Raw genomic sequence first — 26,550 nt, 5'->3', positions numbered from 1 at the left:
GGTTTGTTTTGCGATGTTTTGAAGCATAATGGTGATGTAGGGTGATCTAGTGAAGATTTGAAGCTGCTGTGGAGCGTGAGAGGTGAAGTCAAATTTGGACGATTTTGCTGCCTCTCTTGATGCATAGCTTAGAGCGAGGCGTGGAAGCTGTGGATGAAACAATGATTGACAACCGCTGTTACCAAACGTTCAGGGACATCTTTTTCCATAGTTTTAGTTTATAATTGATGATTGTTGTGGCTGCAGAAGCGCTGGAAATGGTTAGAAAGCGCGACACAATTCTTTGATGCTGCAGAAAATTTTGACGCTCGTCACCCAGATGGTGAGAAGTCTCAGATCTTTTCCAAACTAACAGCATAGACAGACTATGCACCCAACCGTATCGAAACACTATGAGGAATAGTTGGCTTCTCTTGCCCTGGGTGGTAGGGCAGTTTGAATTCGAAACTTCGTATTTCTTTGTCTGTTTTTTCAAAGAAAGCAACCCTGTGCCGGGCACCCAGCAAATCATTTACTTATTTCTGTGCGTACTTTTCAACTACAACAACTCTGGATACGATTTGGCTAAGTAGCAAGTTTCATCCGGTCCTTTGTGTGGAGCACGAAATTTTAAAAATAAATCTTGCATCTTGTGAGATACTGAAAATGATATTTCTGTGAAGACAACAATCGTGCCTCCGGTTTCATGGTGGATCAAGCAATGGGATACTACAATGAACATCCCACAATGGTAGGGGGATTGATTTGTAGAAGTTGATTTTTCGGATTGCGGACCCTAATGTAGGTACATAAAAGAAGGCAAAAATTTTTGACCGACTGTCACACTTCGTTGAAGTCTGACACGCCTCTTGTACGCGATTGGATTACTATTTGCAACAAATCGGAGGATCACTTATAAAGAAAGACGCATCTATACCCAGGTTAGTGCTGTTAGTGAAAAGCTGGTCGTATCAGATTGCACTACCAGTAATGCACTAGTTTTTTTACCTGCAAATTTTGGCAGGGACTAGCTCTGAAGGAGCGATCTAGGGGTGATAGCTATACTACTTGTTAGTAGGCATGGCTTAGTAACTAGTAGAGTTAGCTACAGTGGTCTCGGGTTTTTTCCTTGCTTTAATATAGGAAAGATTAATTATCAGTTACATGCAGTTTATCGTCACCGCCCCGCATCATGGTACTTCGTTATTTTATCACGTGATATTTTGAATTTCGTGTAGTACACTTTTTTACAATAAAGTAGTTCTATGATGCACGTAAGATTCCACTTCGTTAAAGATAGAGTAACCTTTCGTGAGCCACGCCCGCTTACCCGAAAAATGTGTTGCTGTCTGTACCGCCATATGTGGAGCCACGCCCATTTATCTTTAGGTACGCATGAATCCATTTTCAAGAATAAATGTGAGAATTTTATAAAATGCTAGTTTGACTACTGTTAGACTAATTAATACACTTGTTTAATTAACTTCAATGTTTACATTCACGTCATACTCAATTCTGAGTTTTGTACATTATATTTGTTACTGTGCAGAAATCAAAAAGATTGTTGTGCACAGGTGTGATCATAATGAATGTTATGGGATGTGGGACCTTATCAAAAGTCAAGTAAAAGTACTTCACATTGGCCCTTCTGATTCAAACACTTGGCAAAGTCATTTACCGTAGAAATTAATTGTGTTTCACAACTTCTTTTGTGACAGAAACCGTGTTGTTCATCACATAAAATGTTAAAGGATGTTAAATGATTAGACACACTTAAATATACTATATGCTCTAATATTTTGCAGCAGGTACACATAAGGAACACAACGGGTCTGTAGTTGCATGAGTCTGATTTATCACCTTTCTTATAAATAGGGACTACTTTAGCAGTTTTCCAGATACTTGGTAGTGTACCTTGATCTAGAAAAGCCTGGAAAATCAATGATAAGGCAGTCCATCTAGCCCGGGAAAAAAATGATAAGGCTGGGGAGACTTCATATGCCACTTCTTTAAGAAAACGAGCAGGAAGATTATCAGGCCCGGATGCCTTATGCTGTTGGATATTTGATAGTATTTGGTATATGCCATCCACATGTATCTGAATTGGTGGCATGTCAGGTGTTGGATCAGTACTTAGTGTAGGAATGTGAGTGACATCTTCATTGGTGAAAACAAATGAGAAATAATCTGCTAAGAGGTTTGCTTTGTCTGTAGCATCCACAAATGTTTCACCCTGATGTTTCAACCAATGAGGGTGCCAACTCCAACATTATCTTGCCTTCTATTCTTAATGAAAGATCACAAACGTTTAGTAATTATGTTCTTGTTAGGATCAACAAGGTTGAATACATATCTGTTAAAAGCTGTATGACATTCACGCTGGGTGATAAAACTTATCGTTCTGATACTTTTCTGTTTACAGGAGGTAGTACCATCTTTTCTAGTGAAGGAACTACCCAGGGTGATCCTCTGTAGCTGGCTATGGCCATGTACACCATTGGAACTTTTCCCTTGATTTTTCATCTTACTGGTCTCGTAAAGCAGCACTGGTATTTATTATTATTATTAACGCTTTACAGTGACCAGCACTGAAAGTCTGACAGGTTTGCTGATGACTCTACTGCTGGTGGCAAGCTTTCTAAGCTTTAGCAATGGTGAGACTTGTTATCAACTGTAGGGCCCTGTTATGGCTATGCTACTAAGACTGTCTTGATAGTTAAACAAGCCATTACGACTTATGCTAGAACAATCTTTGGAGACTGCAACATTCAAACATCGGAGGTGTAATTGGCACCCTTGTCTTTGAACAGTCATTTTTGAAACGTAAAGTAGATGTTTGGATTGATCTTAAGACCTTAAGCCTCTTTGCTCAAACACAACCTCTATGCTGCATTATGTCATAGTCTCTCTTTCCAACAGAATTACTTCTTTCGTGTTTCTACAGACCATTTCCTTCCACTTGGACATTTTATTAGATCTGTTTTCCTTCCTGATTTATTGGGTTGAACAGTCCCTGGTGAGATCGAGAGAAAACTGTTTTCCCTGCCTGTGTGGTTAGGGGGCCTTGGTGTTTTTGATCCTTTTGTTGCATCTCAGTAGCATTCCTGCTCTGTGGAAGTAAATGCTTGTCTTGTTGGCTAGATAATCACTCAAGTACATCAACTTGGTGACTGTATATATGAACAGTTTCAGTTAGGGTCTAGAATTCACTCTAGACACTATCAAGAGCAACTTCAATTTGCTCATCATTTGTTAGATGAACTTCCTCCTAGCATGTGTTCCCCAGTTAATGGCTCAGGAGAAGGCTTAGGGTGCATTCAATTGGCTGTCTTGTCTTCCATTGAAGTCTCATAACTTTGTGCTTCATAAAACTGCTTTTCGTGATGCAATTGCACTTCATTATCATTGGCTACCATCTGCCTGCTCTACCGCCTGTGCTTGTGGTCACTCTTTTACCATAGAACATGCTCTGTCTTGTCCAAAGGGTGGATTTCCCTCTATGATGTAACTGCAAACCTACTTTCTGAGGTCTGTAACAATGTTGTCACTGAAGCCCACCTTCAGCCTCTTACTGGTGAGACCCTTCAATACAAAGCTGCTAACCATTCACATGATGATAATACAAGGCTTGACATTGCAACTAATGGTTTTTGGGGAGGAAGATTTGAGAGGCCATACACTGATGTCAGAATTTTTAACCACAGTGCAGGGGCGTAGGGAGGGGGGGGGGGGGTTCCGGGCGGTTCAGGAACCCCCCCATGTAAAGTTTAGACTTCTGCAAGCAGGATCCTAACACACCATTTAGTATGGCTGGACAAAATGAGTGAGCAATATAGTGTAATGGCACAGCACCACAATTGATAAAACTTATATTCATCTCTCAGGGAAGGATTTACAGAGATAAAATGAGCCCTCTTCAAAACTTGTTAAAAAGATCGATATACTCTAATAGAGCAGTCACGTATATACTCTAATAGAGCAGTCAGGTATACTCTAATAGAACATGCCTGTAAATATCCATGTCCATATGAAGTTTTTCAGACATTCCAACATTAAATACAAAACTTAGCATGACCTTATACTGCTATAGCTTTGGTGTGCAGTGTTTAAAGATATAGAGCTCAAGTAATTTATCACTTGTGTTATGCAAAATGAATTCATGCTATGCATATTTGTATAGTTATATTGTTTTGATTGTCATTTGTATCAGTGGATTCATGGCTCCTATACCACAGTGAGATATAACCATCACTTACAGATTACTATATGTGTCTCTATGTGTTATGCTGTCTGTTTCCACTAGGTGACTTTATCTAGTAGTACTACCTTCATCCCAGGGCCACTTAATGCATCATAATTAGTGTACTTTTTGCATAATATATAGCAATTTGCTGAGTTTTGATTTATTAAAATATTGAAAGTCTCTCAGCGGCTGGGGGCACAGCCCCCAGACCCCTGCTTCTAGTAACTCAATGCTGGTGCTGGAACCCCCCTTCAAAAAATCCAGGCTACGCCCCTGCAGTGTACCCTCATATCAACCTCTCCATTTTGCATATGAATGTCATGATAGGGAAAAGAGACATGAATACCAACAGCGGGTTCATGAATTAGAGAATGCCTCATTTACTCCTTTAATTTTCATAGGTGATGCTGCCACTCAGTTTTATAAGAGACTAGCATTGGTACCTGCCCTATGTGCAGGACCATCTCCACATTAAACATTTTAATGCCACGAAGAGGGACTAAGCTTTAAACACCAGCACTGCTAATGTAGCTATGTAGGGTACATGGCGATGTCACATTTTTTAAAGAGCATGAGGTTTTCTTATGTCATTAATGATGCAAAACACTAAAGTTTATTGTTTGTGGTTTTGACAGGAATGTAGTTTAATTATTCAGTGCATCTTCCCTACCAGTGACTTCAACGTGCTGTATAGAACAAACGAAACCTTTGCTGCTTTACATGAGCAACAGTAATTAATATATTGGGAACCAAGCATAAATATTAGTGTCCTATATTTGCTGTGTAGCATATATGTCGATAGTGCTTTAAAGTACATGATCCTTATGCAGTACATAATAATTTATAGTGAAGCATGCATGCAAGGCTAGCTAATTAGTTAAACTGCATGCGAGCTAAGGCAATTGTATACAGTATACCCTACATTACATACAGGTTGTGTACACACGGTACAGTTTCAGTTTCTACATTTTGATGTTTACCTTACCGACTGTCACAAAGAGAAATGAACTTGAGCATAATTTAAAGTCAACACAATTTGCAGTTATAGTTACTGCATGGCAAGCAAAAGTTCAGAACTTGTCCTATGCACTTTCAGTTCTGATGTTGCAGTGACACATATACCTCTTGCCATACAAAAACCCAGTTTTGAAACACCTGCAGTGTAATTGACCAATAAGGTATTGTATGAATCTTTAGAGTGAAAGCATGTAAGCAGGATAGTGAAACAGTTGTGCCAGGTCAGATGCAGTTCCTCGGTGTAAACTATGGATCTGCATGGTTCCAGTATTATCATTTTTCAGATGCACAGTAGTATTTGTTCAATCATGCAAGCTGCCTATTACTACAGCAGTATTGAGGTAAGTCTGAACAAACAGTTTTTCATGTCAGTGCACACCTATGTGCTTAAAACAAAGATGTAGATATTCTGGATACTGGTGAAAGAAGCTTTTACCTACTCTAATACAACACACTGGACCAACACACAGATGGACAAATATGTTGGCAATTTGTCTGCCCTGTCCCAAAAGTACTATAAGAGTCCCTATTATGTGAGGTAATTCAGTGCCAGTGCTGAAAAACTGATCATAAGAGTTTGTAGATGAAGACTTGCATGGAACAGATAGAGCAAAAAGGTGCATCAAAAAGGTCCCAAAAGTGAAAAAAAAGTTATGACCTATATAGGCGGGGATTGAACCCTGGCTGGTTATAATAACTTGGGGTTAAGGGAGGTGCACAAATCGCCACAGTTGTTTATCAGTGGTTTTGACAGGAATGTAGCTCAACTTTTCAGTGATCCTTCCCTACACCAGTGCCTTCATCGCCCTATAAAGAGCGAACAAAAGCACGTATTGATTTGCTACAACAACACTCGAGTTGCCAGATGATGGGCGTTTAATTTCGCTAAAGTCCCGCCTCGATATGTGCTTTGCATGCCAAGATATGATGAGCTAAAAGTCGTGTTTTAAAAAGGTGCTCACAAAAAGGTACTGAGTAGAAAGAAAAAAAAATCTGTCAACACGTGGATTTGACCCCACGACCTCTTACACGCTAGTCAGGCGTTCTACCACTTGAACAATATGTGCTGTGGTTTTCAAAGGAATGTTGCTCAAGTTTTCTCTACACCTTGGCCTTCTACGCGCTGTAGAGACCGAACGGAAGCACGCGTAAACTCGTGATAACAATCTTAGAGTAGGCGGATGATGATCGCTTCATTATCAGCACAGACTATGTCGATTCGCGCCAAGTCTGGTGAATAAGCAGCGACGGCAGCGTGACCGTCAGACAGACAGACAGCTTTATTGGGGCGAGCCTGAGCGAGCCCCACACTAGCGAGTCGCCCACGTAACTTTCGTCTCAGCGACCATGCCCAAAAAACTACAGAAGAAATCGGAAAGAGACCCTGAAATAAACGGACTTACCGTGAAATAAACGGCGTAAATCACAGCACTTCCATATATGTTCGTCTCATCGACCATGCCACGGAGAAATATACGATGTAGATTACAGCACTTCCATATATGTTCGTCTCATCGACCATGTCACGGAGAAATATACGACGTAGATTACAGCGTATGAAACACGTGTATCAGCGCGTGAATATGAAAATCACCTAAGGTTGGCTAAATGAATGCAGAAGAACGGCTTAGAAGAAGGAGACAGCTGTACAGATTGAGAAGGGACCGAGAAACACCAGAAGAAGCTGAAGAAAGACGAAGGAGAAATAGAGAATACTCAGAACAAGATATGCTCGGCAAAGGGACACAATCTTGCAGCAGAGAAGGCAGAATTAGTATGTAAAATAATGAATCAGTCACACAACAATAACATTGATTTTTCTACATAATAATTTTGTTTGCTTGCTTATGCTTTACGTTGTGTTATCAGATTTGTATATGACCACTATTGCTGCTATGCATACTCCCATTAAATATGTTCAGGCTCGCCCCACGATGCTGTTTGCATCTGTCTAGTATATATAGATTGGCCAACACTCTTGAGTGTAAGCATGGTCTTTCTTTTGGAGTAGTGATGGGATGGGTGAAAGGTGAATTGAGTTTTTCTTTGCTGAGATCTGCATTCACGTTGCTTGGTCCAGTGTCCATTGTTCAGTTGCTGAGGCGCTAATTGCTGTGTAGGTCACATGCAGAAGCTCGTATTTAGGTCTCTTTTTGCTTATTAGTCTGTGATCAATGACTAATCATTGGTATACTAATCATTAGTACACTAATCATTGGTATACTAATCATTGGTATACTAATCATTAGTACTTAGTATACTAATCATTAGTATACTAATCATTGGTATACTAATCATTGGTACACTAATCATTGGTATACTAATCATTGGTATACTTACTGTAACTGCATGTATACTCTTTCAGAGTCCTGCAATTGCACATGTCAGCTGCTGCCTGCAGGCTTACGTGGAGCCATGTATCGATTGTTATTGTATGCGTCTTACTTGCAGCAGGCCAGCTTCTTTCATGAACCACTTCCACTTATCGGGTATAAGCATATGTGGAGCCACACTAATTATCAGCAAGTTAAGGTGTGATGAATTCAAAGTTTATGTAGGTATGCACACCCACTTGTAGGAAACACGTTTTACTGTCTGTATACTTATGTGGAAACAGTATGCCTATTAACTGATCATTATAGTTTAATTGTCATATAGCTATATCCCATTTATTTCACTTAGCCAATACACTTAAGGAGCACCCAATGCCTCGGGTTTAATTAATCCAGTTCTGACCTGGATTACTAAGTGAGTCATTCATACTGACCCAGACACCTAATAAAATAATTAAGTCAGACTGTGCTGTCTTGCATTGTAAGACAATTAGCAATACTCAGTAATGCATAACATAGTCTTAGACTCTATTTTGTTTCGTAGTAACTTATGATTTACTCCATGCATTCATACATGTGCATCACATATTGAAGACATGAATTAGGACTCGCACCCAACCAACCAAGGTACATTGTAATAGCTTCTGGTTTATGTTTTGATTGAAAATGTATTTACTATTGTAAATATAGCCATTTGCTTTTATATATATACCATGTTTCTCCAGTGTTTACTGATGGAGTCTACTGGATTGATAGTGACTACTATTGCAGTGTTGTTGTGCTGCATTCAACTTGCTGGTATGTTGTAGTTTATGAATGCATATAGTCCTGATACTTTAACTGTCTCACCAAACTAAATTTGCACTTCATTTGCAAGGGATGCCTGAAATGACAGAATATGACTGTTTCTGCATTGCATGTAATGATTTGGAATGCATTTTTTCAAATATACAGATATAATAGGCAAGCATATATTATATACAAGTGGAACAAAAAATTAGGAATTTTCAATATGAGTAGGGATCAAAGTAATAAAAAGTACTGAAACAAGAGAGATTATCTACCACCTGAAGTCATGCTAGTACACACGTAATCGCTACTTCAGTTGCCAAGATTTAAGATATAATGGCACTGAACAATGGCGGATCCAGGATGGGGCATTTGGGGCAAATGCCCCCCCCCCCAGCCCTCACTTTGTTGAGGAGCCAGCCATACTTCTAGCTACTTAGCTAGCTTTATGTCAGGCCTAGAAACCCATGACAATATGCAGCATTTATTACAAATTCACCTGAAATAAAAGCGAATCAAAGTGAAACTAGCTGTGAACATATGCTGTGAAATTGCCACCCGAACCTCCTTACGTACTAAGCGCCTCTAAAAATAATTATTATGTTGCTGTTATTACAACATTCAGAGCCTTTTAAACAGCTTTTAAGACTCTGAAAAGGCCAAAATAGCTAATAGCAACAGTGAGACACTACTAAGAGGTGATTATTTGCTGCTTCAAAAGTGCAGCACTGAGCAGGGGTTCTGGCTCTCCCCAATCATTTACTGTTTGTGCCCCTCCCCTTGCCAGCCCCTGCTGAAGTAGGGATTACGTGTGTACTAGCATGACTTCAGGTGGTAGATAATCTCTCTTGTTTCAGTACTTTTTATTACTTTGATCCCTACTCATATTGAAAATTCCTAATTTTTTGTTCCACTTGTTTGTGTACTTTTTACAAGCATTGCATGAATCTTATCTTTTATGTGCATGCAGTTTCTATTACACAGGACACTAAAGTTACTTTTCCAAGTCTTGATGGTAGTATTCCCTTTGCCTTTCCGCTGATTCAATGCAAGACTTTGCTAAATCTTTGTTAAATGATGTTTTGGTGGCTTCAGCTGATTTCTCACGCGACGCTGTTACATTTTTGTAGTACTCATTAGCATGACGCTGTGATCGGCATTCACTGCTGTACTTGTCCTTTCTCTCTGAGAGTATAGACTCTGTATGAGCTTCATAGTACGCCCTGTTATTCTCCTTCTTTCTACTCTTCCGTGCCGCTTCCTTCGAAGGCATTGCCGCACCCAAAATTGCCTCAGAGAAAACACACAAAGCAATAATAACCACTAGCTAACGCTATTTTGCTACGAATTATTTCTAATATCGCTCAAATACTTGAGGTAGATACGTTGTTTACAGCAAAGAAATGTGTTTACAAACGCAAGCAATATTAATTTTGCCAGTTAACTTTGCCAGAAACAAAAGATATAAGTCGCTAAATATATTCACTTACACGTACAAAGTTTCCCGATTGTGAACAGCTCGCTCTTCCTGCTCAAAATCAACTTCGAACTTTCAACCACGTGTATTCGAATATTTTACCGCGAAGATTATGATTACTCTATTTAGCGAGCACTCTTATTGAAAAAAATAAGAAACGGACGGCGCCGTACATTGAAGCCATTTGTGGAGTTATTAACACTACCTGTAGTGAATCCAGGATGATGGCGACATTAAAGAACGATGAAAGGTAAGACCCTAGCGCAAGGATTGTATTTCTATCGGTGTAGGAAAGGTTTAATCTATAGGCAAAGCGAGCCGTTTTCATGCAAGAAGTAGGACTGTAGCTGTTGCCATCTTCCCCCTAGGCCTGGCTGAAGGCATCAGTTAGGGAGTCAGTCACTAGAAAATTCGATCAGATAGAATTTTTTTTTAAATTCGTGGAAACTCATAGGATGCATTTCGTGTCGTTTTGAAGGCGAAATCGTACTTCACTTTTGTAATACAATACTGCTGAATCGCCGAGATGGTTTTGCAAGTCTGCTTTTGGTGTGTAATTTTTTGGCGGGAAATCGTGAACCTTGACGATCCCTACCATTAAGTACTACCGTACTTAATAATATGCAAATTTCTCTGGACATTTATTTGACAAGTTTTAGAATGAACAAAATTCTTTAGGCAAACCGAAATGCTACAAGTACTGAAACACTACAAGTATACTGTATTCATCTCAAAGTATATAAATGCCTGGTCCTATTTATAGTTACTGGAGGTGATAGTACCATAGGCATAGGAAACAGGCAGGACCAATTATATGGCTAGCTATTTCAAATCATCTATTAAGTACTCAAGTTACTCAACTGTCTACTTACCACCAGTATTTCAGATTACTCCAAGCAGCAATTCATAAAAAATTATACAAAACTACTCAGCAACACTTCAGATTGATGATTGTGACAAAAACACCTCTATAATTAATTCTTGTACAAGCAATGTTGTTTGTGACTGACATAGAAGTGTGTTACACAAGTAAGAATGCACTGCTGGAATGATTCAATCTACTAAATATACTTTGAATTTCAATCTCAGAGTATTAGTTTTCAAAATATTTCCTGGGCATGTCCCTACTCAGCTTTTATTTTATCCTTACTATCATGTCTGGCTTCTCTAACCATGAGGTGCTTGCTACACCTATGATACCAGTACTGTAGTATGTACAAGTTGAGCTGGATCCTGAAAAACAGCTAAAAATTAAAAGTGGATTTTTTCTCAAGAGAGTTAGCATTTCAGCCAACCAGGTGATTAGTGGTGACAGCAAAGGTGTCAACAGCAGACACATACGGTTTGGCTCATTGCAAGTTCGGGAACGGGCTGTGATGGACACTGCACTTTATGACTTCCCCATAGGAAATGTGTGGTGAAATTTTGATTGGCCATAAATATTGTGTCAGACATTTGAACGAAAAGATTTTGAAATGTTTTTAGCAGGTCAAGCAGTGCTGCAAATGAGCCAAATCTCAATATCATGTGTAATTGCATCATCCATGAATTATTAAATGTTTTAGAGGATTCAGCTCAACATGAACATACTATATCGCAGGTATTAGAAACCTATGAGAACGGTCAATTAGTTTATGGTAAAATGGCGCATGAGTACTGGTTGCTTGATACCCAGACAACATATAGGTAAGTGCCTAAAGGAGCACCACAGGTGGAATCTCTGTATTTGATCCGAATTTAGACAATATGGTAATTTGTTTTAAACTAAAATCTGAAATGTGCTGAAGAATGAGGAGGGTACAGCACAGATAAGGAGGGTGCACCACACTATGGGCATAAATTTGATTCTGTAAAATTAATGCTGATCTCATATATAAATACTGGTCACATATAGTCGCTGGTCTATAACTGGAAAGAAACAAGCCTCATGACCATTATAGACAATACAGTACTTCTACCAAGCAGTTTGCATTTTTTGATTCACTGATAATATATTGTACAGTTGTACACACCTCTGTCCCATTTAATTATCATCCAGCAAACATGACATTTTGATAATAGCTTTCGCATACTGCTTTCACTTTGTATCTATAGTTTGTGCTTATCATCATTGTTGTTGATCATTGTTGTTGTTGATCATTGTTGTTGTACACTGTTATGATGTGTGTAGCTGGACAGATTTGTACAGATGTTGTTGAAATTCAGCAAACTGGGGATAATCGATTAAATAATAGCAGATTGGGGATTTTCCCCCGTCTCAATTTCACTTGTAATGGAAGAATCACTACCATTAGAGCAAGAGTAGGAATGCAGAGCGGGAATCGTAATGGTGTTAGCTATTTCCAAGTGTGGCAGTCATTTTCGCCTGACTCATTAATATACAACAAAACTGCTGAAATAGTGATATCAGAGGATCATGTATCTACAGGTAATGATGAGTTCTTAGAAGTGAACATTAGTCTCTCAGGAGATAATAGGACTGAATTTCAGTCAGGAGATGTTGTAGGATACTATCATCCAAATGACGCACGTTATGTGATCAGGGATGTACTAACTGATGGATATGTGCTATATTCCTTTACAACAAATCAAGCAGACTCAGTCGACTTAAATGATGCTGATAATACTATAAATAGACGACAACCAATAATCCAGTTCACAATTGGTAAGTGATTACAGTGATATACTACAAGTGGTTTGTTGGATTCACTTATAGTGGAATTGAACAAGTGTTCTCTTCCTATTCCATGTGTCTGAATTGTCCCCAATCTATAAAGTGTCATAACTCAGAAATATTTTCTGTTCTAACATTTATTAGGTTTTAAAATGTTTTGCCAGCAAGTTGGTGTGAGTGTATATTAACGAAAAGCCGGGACACAGATGAACTTGAACATACATATACCTGTCAATTCAAATAAGTGTACTAAATTCCTAACAAACAAACATATTGTTTATAGTGGCTAACTTCCAAAATTTCATTTATTAGTTGAGTTCAAAATCAAATGAGAATTGTAATTAATTATGGTTGACAAACTTACAGATTCACATAGCCTATGATATGATATCTATGGTTGGTTGGTACACATTTCCTTAGCTAGATAATCAATGATGATATAACTTGTTATGATATACAAATTTACTCACCTAGACTTACGATGTGATGACCTATCAACACCATCCAATGGAGAGATAACATCATGTAGTTCTGGTAGAGAAGGAGTGGGTTATGAGGGAGACACTTGTAGTTTCACATGTAACACTGGTTATGTGCTAACTGGTAGTGACACTAGGACCTGTCAGAGTGATGGAAGCTGGAGTGGTAGTGATGTTATGTGTCAAACAGGTACAACATGTAATCATTAATTATATGTACAGTGCTGTATGTGGTTTTTGTGATGAAATTACTGGTCAGTCCTGTGAATGAAAAGCTGTAACAGACCGTATTACTAAAGCATAATATAGTTATCATGCACATTTATACCTACACAAAGTAAGCATGTGATAAGCATGTGATATTTATATATATTGCATAGGCAGAGAAAATAAAGAAGAATGGGTAGCCATGGCCTTCCCACTTTTAAGACAACAATTGTATGAGATGATCAATTATTATAGAGCAATTCTAATTGTATGATTATTTTTTGAATTGCAAAGGCTTTGTGAAAACACAGTAACAAGGGACTTAGTATATAACAATGGCGGATCCAGGATGGGGCATTTGGGGCAAATTCCCCCCCCCCCCCCAGCCCTCACTTTGTTGAGGAGCCAGCCATACTTCTAGCTACTTAGCTAGCTTTATGTCAGGCCTAGAAACCCATGACAATATGCAGCATTTATTACAAATTCACCTGAAATAAAAGCGAATCAAAGTGAAACTAACTGTGAACATATGCTGTGAAATTGCCACCCGAACCTCCTTACGTACTAAGCGCCTCTAAAAATAATTATTGTGTTGCTGTTATTACGACATTCAGAGCCTTTTAAACAGCTTTTAAGACTCTGAAAAGGCCAAAATAGCTAATAGCAACAGTGAGACACTACTAAGAGGTGATTATTTGCTGCTTCAAAAGTGCAGCACTGAGCAGGGGTTCTGGCTCTCCCCAATCATTTACTGTCTGTGCCCCTCCCCTTGCCAGCCCCTGGATCCGCCCCTGTATAATGCCACATCAGACCTTCTAAAATCTTAAATATTCACATTCAGGATATTGGTTGGTACCTCATTATATACTCCAACTACTTATGCTTGCTCTATGCTAATTGTATACTTTTAACACTACTATTTTATTATGACCTGATTTTTTTAAAAACCATTATTTCCACACATAAATAAGTTTTGAAATAACACCAGTACAAGGGTGACTTTGTCTAAAGCTTGTCAGTCTGCTTTCTGGAACTGGTCTCCTGTGGGCATGTGAAAGCCCTCATAGCACATTAGTGACCTTGGGGAGGTACTAGTTTGGGTAGAGATGCATAATGTTAATGGCTTGCCCACTGGAAAGTTATTATATAAATGTGAAATCTGTGTATAGACAGCTTTCTTGTTGTAATGTACATGTCATGTTATACCGTTGTAGCTGGACAGATTTGTACAGATTATGTTGACATTCAGCAAATGGGAGATGATCAATTAGGAAATAATGATATTGGCAGACTGGGGATTTTTCCACGTCTCAATTTCACTTGTAATGGAAGAATCACTAGTATTAGAGCTAGAGTAAGATTACGAAATTCTGGTAGTAGTATTAGCTATTTCCAAGTGTGGCGGCCATCATCACCTAACTCTCAAATATATAATAAAACTGCTGAAGTAGTGATATTAGAGGACAATGTATTTACAGGCAGCAATGGCTCTCAAGAAGTGAACATTAGTCTCTCAGGAGATAATAGGACTGAGATTCAGTCAGGAGATGTTGTAGGATACTATCACCCTACTAGTGTACGGTATGCAATAAGAGACTTAAGAACTGATGGATATGTGCTATATGGTTTCACAACAAATCAAACAGACTCAGTTAACTTAACTGATGCTGATAATACTATAAATAGACGACAACCAATAATCCAGTTCACAATAGGTAAGTGATTACAGTATCTCTGTAAAGCAGAAATTTACATTATTATACAGTATAGTAGTATTGTTTAGTAGGAATTGCCCCCAATAACGAATGATGCCCAACAAAATTCCGCCTTTAAGTGGCAAAAAGGTATCATATCTAATGGTTAAATCTGAACTAAACTCCATACATGCGCCAATATTGAATTTTTTTTTTTGAAATTGCCAAAACGCAGTAAATTTTGCCTGACCACAATCATAGGTGATTCTAAGGGGGGCCATGGCCCCCCTACTGAAAAATAACTTTTTAAAAATCTTGGGGAAAAGTTGGAGCATAGATTGGTATTAGCATATTTCATGTTTTTATACAGCCACCATTTTTTGTGCAATACTCAACTAATGTGTGGCATGTACCTTTTGGGGTTCCAACGAGTGTTTTCCCTCTGTGCCCTGCCTTTCCTTTATTCTTCAATCATGCTACCCATCTTCTTCTTCATGAAATGAAACTGTATCAAGGTGTTAATTTTCTGCATTAATATTACACACCACAAAATTATTTAAAGCAGTGCTCACGTTGCTTTAAGAGGTATTACTGGTAGACATTGTACCTCCACAATAGAACCTTTTACAATGACAGTAAAGCAACACATCCCTTTATGATTTAGCTGGACCAATAACAATTGCCCCTTTAATGGCTAAATGTTTCATTATAGTAAAACCACATAAGCTTTCAAACTAAACTACATGCTACTTAATGATCTAGCTATACTTATAGCAGTTGATCATTAAATACATACCTCTTATTAGTAGCATCATATATAATATACGTAAACATGGATTGGAAACGCGCATTAAAATATTTTGTCTATCCTCATTACGGTGCGCTAGTTGTCAAAATGTTGGCAGGCTGTTCACAGGCCGATTATTTAGTAGTGTAGACATTTCTTTTACTTTGTCAGTGTGTTGCGTTATGTCTGCAGCTATTGACCTTGTTTGTGCAGAGGGTAGGATTAGCTCATTTGACTGACTTTATCTTTTGTTAAGTAATAGTTATAACTTCTCAATGTTATGTACTCGGGCAGGTGTGTGGTGATGTTGGAGGGAATATCATTGGTGACAGGTGGATAGTGGCAGGTGAGCATTAGCGAATATTCCAGCAGCATAGCTTTAGCCAACTTTTCATGGCTTCATTTGCACTATCCATTAAATGCTTGGCACGTTACAATAAAGCTTTAACTACAGTTTTAGTTTGCGTGGGAAAAATAATTACAAAACTTAGAGCCTATTTTGGCTTAGTTTTATCGAAGTAGTGGAACTATACAGTAAAGCAACAATACCTAAGTAGCCTAATAACATTCTACCTGTTACTAGTGGAGCAGGCAACAGATTAGAAACGATGCTGAGGTTACAGTTTCTTCAGTGAAATTACAAAACTGTTCCGAAACACCATATTCCTCTTAAACAATGAGAATTTTGTATCCCTACTGTTTGCTAGGAGTCAGCGTGTCTAACCAGTCCAACCTCCAGTTAGTGTAGGTGGTAATTAATCCAGCTGTAAACAACAGACATCGTGTGGTAGCATACAAGAAAGCGAAACACTCCACCTGTACTAACTATACTTTTTCGCGCACCGTAACGAGGATAGGGCACAGTTATTGTATTCATTTGTATGTGCGTTTCCAATTCATGTTTACGTATATTATCTATGGTAGCATGGTAAAAAAAATAAGGCATGCTACAACCACACTCTGTGTATAATCCAGTTGGCTGAGGCCCACTTGAGATACTCTAATAAAGCAGTCACCTTAATGCAACAATCAGTCTTCTACTAAAACAGTCACATATGCACTATAATAAAAAAACTAGTATATTAATTTTAAAATGAAGTATAGGAATCTAAGCAATAAAAACTAGTAAGACAAGATTAACCAAAGATCAAAACTATATCAAAATCTCATAAGGAATGAAATTTGTGTGGAAAGTTTTATAAGTGTATCACAAAGTGCACCAATTTTTAGTGGCATGCAGTAGCTGGTATGATCTATACATGGGACAGCCACATAATTTATTACCCAAGTGAATAATAGTTGTGATGGTATAGTATTGGTTCATTTACCCATACAGAAATTCGATGTGATAATTTATCCAATGGAGAGATAATGTTATGCAGTTCTGGTAGAGTAGGAGTGGGTTATGAGGGAGAGACTTGTAGTTTCACATGTAACACTGGTTATGAGCTAACTGGTAATGCCACTAGGACCTGTCAGAGTGATGGGAGCTGGAGTGGTAGTGATGTGTGTAGAAGAGGTATGTTTTAATACTTTACTAATACTATGGGCATTTAATAGCTTTTCAGTTCCTTGTCCATCACTTACTGATCCTAATAATGGAACGATCGCTTGTTCACTGGGAGATGATGGAGTTCTTTCCTATGAAGACACTTGTAGTTTCACATGTAACACTGGTTATGAGCTAACTGGTAGTGACACTAGGACCTGTCAGAGTGATGGGAGCTGGAGTGGTAGTGATGTTGTGTGCAGAAGAGGTATGTTGTAATATTTTAATACTATGGGCATTTAATAGCTTTTCAGTTCCTTGTCCATCACTTACTGATCCTAATAATGGAACGATCACTTGTTCACTGGGAGATGATGGAGTTCCTTCCTATGAAGACACTTGTAGTTTCACATGTAACACTGGTTATGAGCTAACTGGTAGTGACACTAGGACCTGTCAGAGTGATGGGAGCTGGAGTGGTAGTGATGTTGTGTGCAGAAGAGGTATGTTGTAATATTTTAATACTATGGGCATTTAATAGCTTTTCAGTTCCTTGTCCATCACTTACTGATCCTAATAATGGAACGATCACTTGTTCACTGGGAGATGATGGAGTTCCTTCCTATGAAGACACTTGTAGTTTCACATGTAACACTGGTTATGAGCTAACTGGTAGTGACACTAGGACCTGTCAGAGTGATAGGAGCTGGAATGGTAGTGATGTTGCGTGTAGAAGAGGTGTGTTATGATGTTTTAATACTATCAGATAATATTACCAAGTATTTATGCATAGTTCCTTGTCCATTGTTTACTGATCCTAATAATGGAGTGATCACTTGTTCACTGGGAGATGATGGAGTTCCTTCCTATGAAGACACTTGTAGTTTCACATGTAACACTGGTTATGTACTAACTGGTAGTCCTCAGAGAACATGCCAGTCTAATGGTAGCTGGAGTGATTCACCAGTGTCCTGTACCATCATGGAGTGCCCCTCATCATCACTACCAATGAACAGCATGTTGACTGAGTCTTGTAGTAGCACATATCGGTCAATATGTGATCTGAAGTGTGAAGAAGGCTTTAATGGTAGTGGAAACCCATCATATGTGTGTGGTGTGTTGAGTGATGGGCCATCAGTAATGTGGATGAGTAGTGGAGGAGGATGGAGTTGTGAAAGAGGTAGTTTGTTAAGACTTTATTATGTGTATTGTGTGTATATTATCATACAATACGGTAGTACTGTATATTAGGGATCATGAAGGCTTGCACCATCTCACAAAAATAGAGATGGAAACCAGTTGTACAATACTTTCATGGCACCTTGACAGCATTGGTTATGTATCCAAAAATGCCTTCACTATGACACGAAATGCTTCCAATAGGTTGCTACAAAATTTGAAAAAAAACTATTCAGTGGAATTTTTCAACTGACCGACCAACCAACCAACTGACCGAGTGAGCGACCGAATGACCAACTGACTGATAGCCTTCAGACAAGCGTAACTTGATAATGGCTAAGGCTACGAGTTTAATTTTTTCGCTGTTCAACATCACTTCAGCCTGACAGGTGTCTTTTGGCATACTGCAGTATATAAAATGCATGCATCATGGACTTACCTGTGTTTCCTTTGTATCTCATTCATCTTTGTTGACAGCGCAAGGTGTCAGTTTTTAGCAGTACCATGTCATGGCTTCCTTACATTTGTAATGGGAATTGTCCAAGTTTTCAGTTGTGACTGGAATGATTGCAGAGGTCCTTCAAAAAATAAAGTGTTTAGTTGGGATGTGTGTTCAGATGAAAACAAGAAGCCTGGTACCATTTTGTCTTTAAATGTGGTATGCACGGGTTCACCAGTAGTAATAATGTTATAAAAAAGGTATACAAACAAGGAGAAGGAAAATTAGGAATAAAAAGTAATGAAACAAGGAAGGTTGCCTACACTTGTAGATATACTAGTCAGTGTTAAGGCAATTACTTTTTAAAAGTACTTCATTACATATTACATATTACTTGCAACTAAAACTATTTAGTTACAGTTACACATTACCCATAAAATAAAGTAACTATATAATTATATTACATATTATATTTCTTTGTGTCCACAGCCTTAAACTGTCACATGTGCAACTACCATGCACCTTATCACATGACACGATTGCATTGTTAAAATCTTGGTTATAATTGTATTCAAGAAAAAGAAATTTGTTCGTTAATTCGTTACTTCTAGGCGTTACTCAGTGACTTTGTTACTTGTAGTAATAATATTAGATTTGTTACAGTAACTCCATTACTTAGGTAACACATTACATTTGTAAGTAAAGTAACTTGAGTTATATTACTAGCTTTTATAGCATATACTTAGTTACCGCAAAAAGTAATAATATTATGTAACTCGTTACATAAGTAACGTGTTACCCCAACACTGATACTAGAGGATATTTAATCCCTAATTCAGTCACGGTATAGACTGAAGTAGGGATTAAATGTTTTCTAGTCTATCTTCAGGTGTAGGCTACCCCCCCTTGTCTTGCTACCTTTTATTTCTTTGATCCCTAATCAAACTAATTATTTTTCCTTTTACTTATCCACTTAGTTAAGTGCATTGTAACTCATTACATATTGCTGTTACTTGCAACTAAAACTATTTAGATACAGTTAAAATATTACCCATAGAATAAAGTAACTATAATACTATTACATATTATTTTACTTTGGGTCACCTTATCACGTGATATGATTGCGTTGTTAAAATCTTGGTTATAATTGTATTCAAGAGAAAGAAATTCATTCATTAATTCAATTTGTTACTTTGTTGTGGCTAGGTGTTACTCAGTGGATTAGTAACAAGATCAGTAACTTCATCACTTGTATTCTTATATAATAATATTAGATTCATTACAGTAACTCCATTACTTAGGTAACACGTTACATTTGTAAGTAAAGTAACTTGAGTTATAGTACTAGTTTTTATAGCATATTTCGTTATATTACTTAGTTACCACAAAAGTAATAATATTACATAACTCGTTACATAAGTAACGTGTTACCCCCAGCACTGATAATGGTAATATCTCATGTAATTCTACTGGTGTACATACCACTTTGTGAAGATCATTATGCGATCTTGGATATCTAGTCTAGGATGTATCACTGACTATATTGCATTTGGCAACAATTTATTTACTTGTTGGTGGAGGAATAATGTTAGTGGTGGATCCTTCCAGTATAATATAGGTATTGCTACTATTTGCAGGTTTATCATATGGTACAATAGTATTGTACAGTATGGTAGTTCTGGATCATGAAGGTTTGGGTTTTCTGGCCAAAAATATCACAATACTTTCATGGCTCCTTGGAAGTATTGGTTAGGTATAACCAAACCCAAAAGTCCCTTCACTAGTATGACTTTAAAAGCTTCCAATAAGCTGCTACAGAATTTAAAAGGAATGTTCTGCTGACTGACTGACTGACTGACTGACAGACTGATTGATACCTTCAGACAGATAATGGCTAAGGCTGCCAGCTTGATTGTTTTACTATTCGACATCACTTCTTGAGCACAACAGCAACAGGTGCCCTTTGGCATACCACAGTTCATACAATGCATGTTTTATGGACGTAATTACCTGTGTCATTCTTTGCATACTTAAAATTAAAAAATTACCATGTAAGCAAAATCAGAGGTGGATTATGGAAGAGGAGAGGGGTGCTTTGGATAAAGAAGGATCAAAAGTTTTCCATGCTGGTAGAGGCTACTGATGTGAATGTATGTTAGGATTGAGCTCTTCAAATGAATGAAAATTATAGGTATTTAAGTTTTTGGAGTGTGACTTAAGTCCATTTAATACATAGATTACATAGCTTTGATCCTCGTATTTGTAATTTGTACATTAGATCGCTTCTGTTGTATAGTTGGCAAGTGGCAGTGGTGAATTTGTAGGACTTGATTCCAGCAAAAATTTTGTTATAAGGAAATAGAAAAGGACAGAGAACTGTTTAGAAAGACATGTTATAATGCAACTCTTTGTGACTATATTTTGGAAAAACAATCCAAATCGCACAGTAGAAGTTTCAAAATACACCCTCTAAACATTTTTTTAAAGGAGTCAAGTTAGTATAACTTGCCAAGAGTAGTAAGCACGTGTTTGAAATTTGCACAAGAAATGGATCAATTTATTACCTTTCAGACCAGTTCCAGTACTTTGTAGCTGCTTATAGAGTTTCCTGTCAAATAAGATAGAAAATCTGAGCAGTTGTATGAGCGAAGTAGTATCACGAGTGTCAATCACAAAGGGGTGGAGGAGGGTGGGGATGGTGGGGCAGGCAAGAGATGGACTTCAAAATGGAGGTAGACCACAATTAAAGTCCAGACAGGGAATTACAGGGCTGTCCTGGCTTCTTAGTGGTTGATAAGCAGTAAATTGACACAGAAAATGTCTGGCCAACCATATCAGGCCATCCACCAGTACATGCACCATTGATTTTTGCCAAGTCAGATCCTCCACAAGGCCAGAAATCGCCAAAATCACCACACCACCCAGAAATGATCTTAAAACCAGCCTTAAGTAATGCCGAAGGTCAAAACCAATAGTACAAGTATAAGGGATAATTAAGAATTTTAAGTTTGATTTAAAAACCGTGACTAAATTAGGGATTAAATGTTTGCTAGTATATCTGCAGATGTAGGTGACCTCCCTTGTTTCCCTACTTTTTCTATGATCTCTAATTGAACTTAAAATTCCTAATTTTTCCTTAATATATACTTGTTTTTTACTATTATTATGACTAGTGAACGTGCACATATTGCATCAAAAGAAAGGATGGCACCAGAGTAAATGTTTTCATCTGAATGCGTGCCCCAGGCCAGCTATCAATTACTGACTCTAAAGTGAAATGACCATTACTCTTCACTTTCAGCTATGTTCAGCTCATATTACACAGCATTAAAAACAAAGAACAGTATTCTGAAATCAATTCAGTCACCACATAAAACATGGACAATTCCCATTTACAAATGTAGGGCCATACATTGCGCTACTGTGAATCAACACCTTGGGCTAAAGGAAATGGGGCACAAAGGAGGACAAAGCTAGGTAAGTCCATGATGCGTGCATTACACATATTGTGGTATGCCAAAAAGCACATCTCAGGACAAAGTGATGTTGAACAGTGAGCCAGTAGCTTTAGCCGTTATCTAGTTATGCTTGCCTGAAGGCATCATTTAGTCAGTAGAAAATTCCATTAAATAAAATAATTTTAAAATTTCATAACGAGCTTTAGGATCATAAGGGAGGCACTTTTGGGCTTGGTTATACGTACCTAACCAATACTGCCAAGGCACCAGCATGGTATTGTGAAGCTGGTTTTGGGTGATATTTTTGGCCAGAGAAACCCAAACCTCCATGATCACTGTATGATGATAGTATAGCTATCCACTGGTGGAGTCAGTTTCATTTTGCCTGATGTGCGATTTGGATCAGTTTTGCAAAATCTGGTCACAGATTGCGTGTGCATTCATAACAAAGTTTTAATATTTTTTAAAACAATGTATCTTGGAGGTCAGTATAAAAGAGGCTATCCAGGAAATTCCAGCTTCAGTCTGGCATACTCATTATGCATGGGGAGATGCAGACTTTCACACCAGTTGTTGAGTTCAGTAACTAGGAGATCTACTTTCTCTCCACAGTACAAACAAACCGATGGGCATAACACACAATATTCAAACTCTTCCACTAGCATACAAGTGCCAGCATACAACAAGGTATGCCATTGACAAAGATGGCATCCTGCAGGGATATCCCTATGTCAGTATGACTCGGTAAAGTAGTTTCACACCTATATATGCACATTATGTGGGGATTGCAAATTCCACCTGAGGGGACCCCTGCCCAGACCTTATCTGTCACAGATAGGGGACACAACCTAACACCAACACATGGGAAGTATTTCCAGGCTTAGCTACCATGTGGACATACACACTACACACTCATTATAAAAATGTATCTGTCTCACAGTGAATTGTCCAGATTTATTTAATCCATTAAATGGGAGGATATTATGTTCACTGACAAATGATTCACTATTTTCTTATGAAGACACTTGTAGTTTCACATGTAACACTGGTTATGAACTAACTGGTAGTGACACTAGGACCTGTCAGAGTGATGGGAGCTGGAGTGGTAGTGATGTTGTGTGTCAAACAGGTATACAGCATGCAATAAATGACTGTCTTGACTGCACATATTTTATAGTTAGTGGTGAGTCATCATCTTCTAATTCACCAGGTAAGCTGTATAATATGTAACTATATACAGCCAGGAGATACATGTTATATTGTGCATGAACAGCACAAGTGCTTTTTAATTAGAAATTGTTGGCACAAGCAATGTTGGCATTAAAAAATTCATATGCATATTTTCTTAGTTTTGTATTTATTATTTTATAAGATCTCGTGATTTTTTGTTAGTTAATTTAATGGTCCACTTATTAAAAATGACAAGTACGTACATGTAAATAGCTAGAGCACAAAAATTATGTATAATAGATTCCACGCTTAGAGCTGCCAAGAGAAATTAAGGGGGCCCACAGAGTTAAAGTGGGGATCCAGTGGCAAGGAGGGTTCCACTCTGAATCACAACTTCAGCCTAGCTGTAAGTCATAGACCAAAAAAAAGGTCATTACATGCTGACAATGACAATAGCTGCCCCTCACCAACTATATCTCCTTATTTATAACTACATACATAGCTTGCTACACAAGAATACGGTGAGTATATCAATCTTTTTAATAGGTATTCAAGAGGCCCTCTGGGAATGCCCCAGTTGCCCCTCTCCCCTATACCTCCATGGGTGGCTCTGCCAATGCTTTCATATACAGTACACAAGCTCTTGTGAAAGTCAAAGATATAAACATGTGGTCTCTATTCAATATTAGAGAAATTTCCTTTTCATGTTTACAATATGGTCACTATACTGCCCAAACTTGTCCACTACTATTATCAAATAATAGTTCTGGTATTGTGCTTCACAGCTCTACTGAATGTTTAGTCAGGTACCCTGTATACCAGATAGGCTTGCACATCAAGCATTATAAAAACATGTAGTTTTATTGACTGATTACTTACAGAAACAAGATCTGCATACTCTAATAGAGCAGTCACTAATGCAACAGTCAAGAGTACTGATTCACCCTAATAAGACAGGGCGTAATTTTAAAAAGCATAATTTTGAGCTTAATAAATAGGCTTGATTTTGAACATTGTTCAAAAGTATAATACTCTGTTTTTCAAAGTTTAAGCCTATATTGTAGGACACTAGGAGGATCAAAATGCTGACACATACTGCATTTCCATACAGTACCAATTAGCTACATAACTGTACTGTATGAGTCATACAGTACAATTATGTGGATAATTGGGCAAATACAGTACAGTTATGCAAGGAATGTTACAGAAATAGTCCCACTCAGACAGCATGAATGATCACGTCCTATATGTGTGACATTGTAGATTGCTAAAGCTAGCCAAACTAATCCTACCAGCTTGTTCTATGACTAGAAATAGATTATAACTATGAACACTTACTGATAGTCTGATCACCAAACTGAAAACTGAAGCAGTTCAGGCGAGATGAACTCTCTGCAAACAAGATGACCAGGAAGTACAATAATAACACTTAAAGGCTGAAAAAATACAGCACTCGGAGGGTGTCTTGAGTTGAATACAGCAAGTTGGCTTCACCTCATGCTGTATCAGCCTCTCAACATGACCCCTTTGTGCTATATTTTCCATACATGCATATGTGCACAGTGATGCTTTAACTAACTTTCAGTACAGCTGGTGGCATAGTTCACATATCTCAACTATACTTTATGAAAAATAAACCTTTTCATTTGATGTTGCCTATTAGTATAGCGGCGTAGCCCCCAAAATTGGCAATATTGTGCACTTTTTCATAAAACCATGAAACACTCCACATAAATAGTACTCCTCAATACATGTATTTTTAGATATAGTGCCATTGCTGAGTTGACCCTTGGTGACCTTTATGGCCATTTTTGTACAGAAAATTGACCATTTTTGTCTTTAACTCCCTGAGGCAGTAATTAACTTGTTAAAACATGGTACCAAAATAAAGATCTTGTTGATAGAAATAACTTGGTTTTTATTTGAAGTCAATAGGTGATTTCAGTACAAAGTTATGACCATTTTTACTAGCTGAAAATTTTGATAAATTTACCTGCCCTCGAGGTGTGAATTACCTGTGGGCAGATAATTATGCATAAATTTATCAAATTTTGCAGCTAATAAAAATACTCATAACTTAAAAAATGAAATCACCTATTGACTTCAAATAAAAACCAAGTTGTTTCTATCAGCAAGATCTTTTGTTTGGTACCATGTTTTAACATGTTAATTACTGCCTCAGGGAGTTAAAAACAAAAATGGCAGTAAAGGCCAAATTACCAATGGCACTATATCTGAAAATACATGTATTGAGGACTACTATTTATGTGGAAAGTTTCATGGCTTTATGAAAAAGTGCACAAATTTTTGGTTGTGCCGCTATACTATATGCAATGTTTTATAAAGCTATTGAAAGTTCCTCCAACACTTACCATATTGTATCACAAATATTTTACCCTTGACATTACAGGCAGTGGTCTGGTGGGAGGTGCAGTAGGTGGAGGATTATTCTTGTTGTTTATCATTGCTCTCCTACTAATTGTTATCATTGTATTACTCTATCGAAACACGAAGTCCAAAGGACAACTAGCCATCACTGATAACACAGTGGCTTACACAGTAGGTGACCAGGATCAAGGTGCTAATGTCATCATCAATCCTAACCCATCATATATACCCTCAAAACGAGAAAGTAATGTGTATTCAGCTGGTCCAGACGGAGACTATGAGGAGATAGGCCAAGGATCCATGGTTGTGTGTAACCCAGCATTTGATGATGCCAGCGGCTCAGGATATGTGATTAATGCCATTGACTACACCAGACCAAAGTTTGAGACTAATAACACTTATGATTATTCATATGTTCGTAAAGTGTAACTGTACTACAAAGGCACTATTTATATATTTTGTACCATTGATTATGTACTATTAATAATTGACTCTGCTAGCTAACTCTAATAAAACAGACACATACTAGATTGTAAAGAATGAACTGCCCACTCGCATTGGTTTAGGCTAACTTTGGTCTCTTGAAAGCTGTTACAAATTGTTAGTTGATAAACTAATTTTGGCCTTGCACATCAAGCTATGGCTTCTCCTAAAAAGAAAGGGTAACCTTCTGTTAAGAAAATGTATCACTAAATACATTAAACAATGGCAACTGCATGTTCCATTTGGTTGTAAAGATTTTAGATTA

General features: G+C 37.8%; 1 protein-coding gene across 1 annotated transcript; it reads left to right on the top strand.

Moving 5' to 3' along the window:
* Positions 1-818: 818 nt before the first annotated feature.
* On the top strand, positions 819-26,314 carry LOC136251443 (CUB and sushi domain-containing protein 3-like). Its single transcript, XM_066043900.1, has 13 exons — positions 819-920; positions 8,298-8,370; positions 12,009-12,503; positions 12,987-13,181; positions 14,413-14,913; positions 17,016-17,198; positions 17,248-17,436; positions 17,483-17,671; positions 17,718-17,906; positions 17,962-18,348; positions 23,185-23,373; positions 23,422-23,454; positions 25,825-26,314. Exons 2-13 carry the CDS (start codon positions 8,307-8,309, stop codon positions 26,229-26,231), a joined length of 3,021 nt encoding a protein of 1,006 aa, XP_065899972.1. The 5' UTR covers positions 819-920; positions 8,298-8,306; the 3' UTR covers positions 26,232-26,314.
* Positions 26,315-26,550: the final 236 nt, after the last annotated feature.

This window comes from Dysidea avara, chromosome 3 (genome assembly GCF_963678975.1).
Source record: "Dysidea avara chromosome 3, odDysAvar1.4, whole genome shotgun sequence".
Classification (NCBI taxonomy): Eukaryota; Metazoa; Porifera; class Demospongiae; order Dictyoceratida; family Dysideidae; genus Dysidea; species Dysidea avara.
The sequence above is the reverse complement of the archived record's forward strand: the minus strand, read 5'-3'. Positions and strand labels throughout refer to the sequence as shown.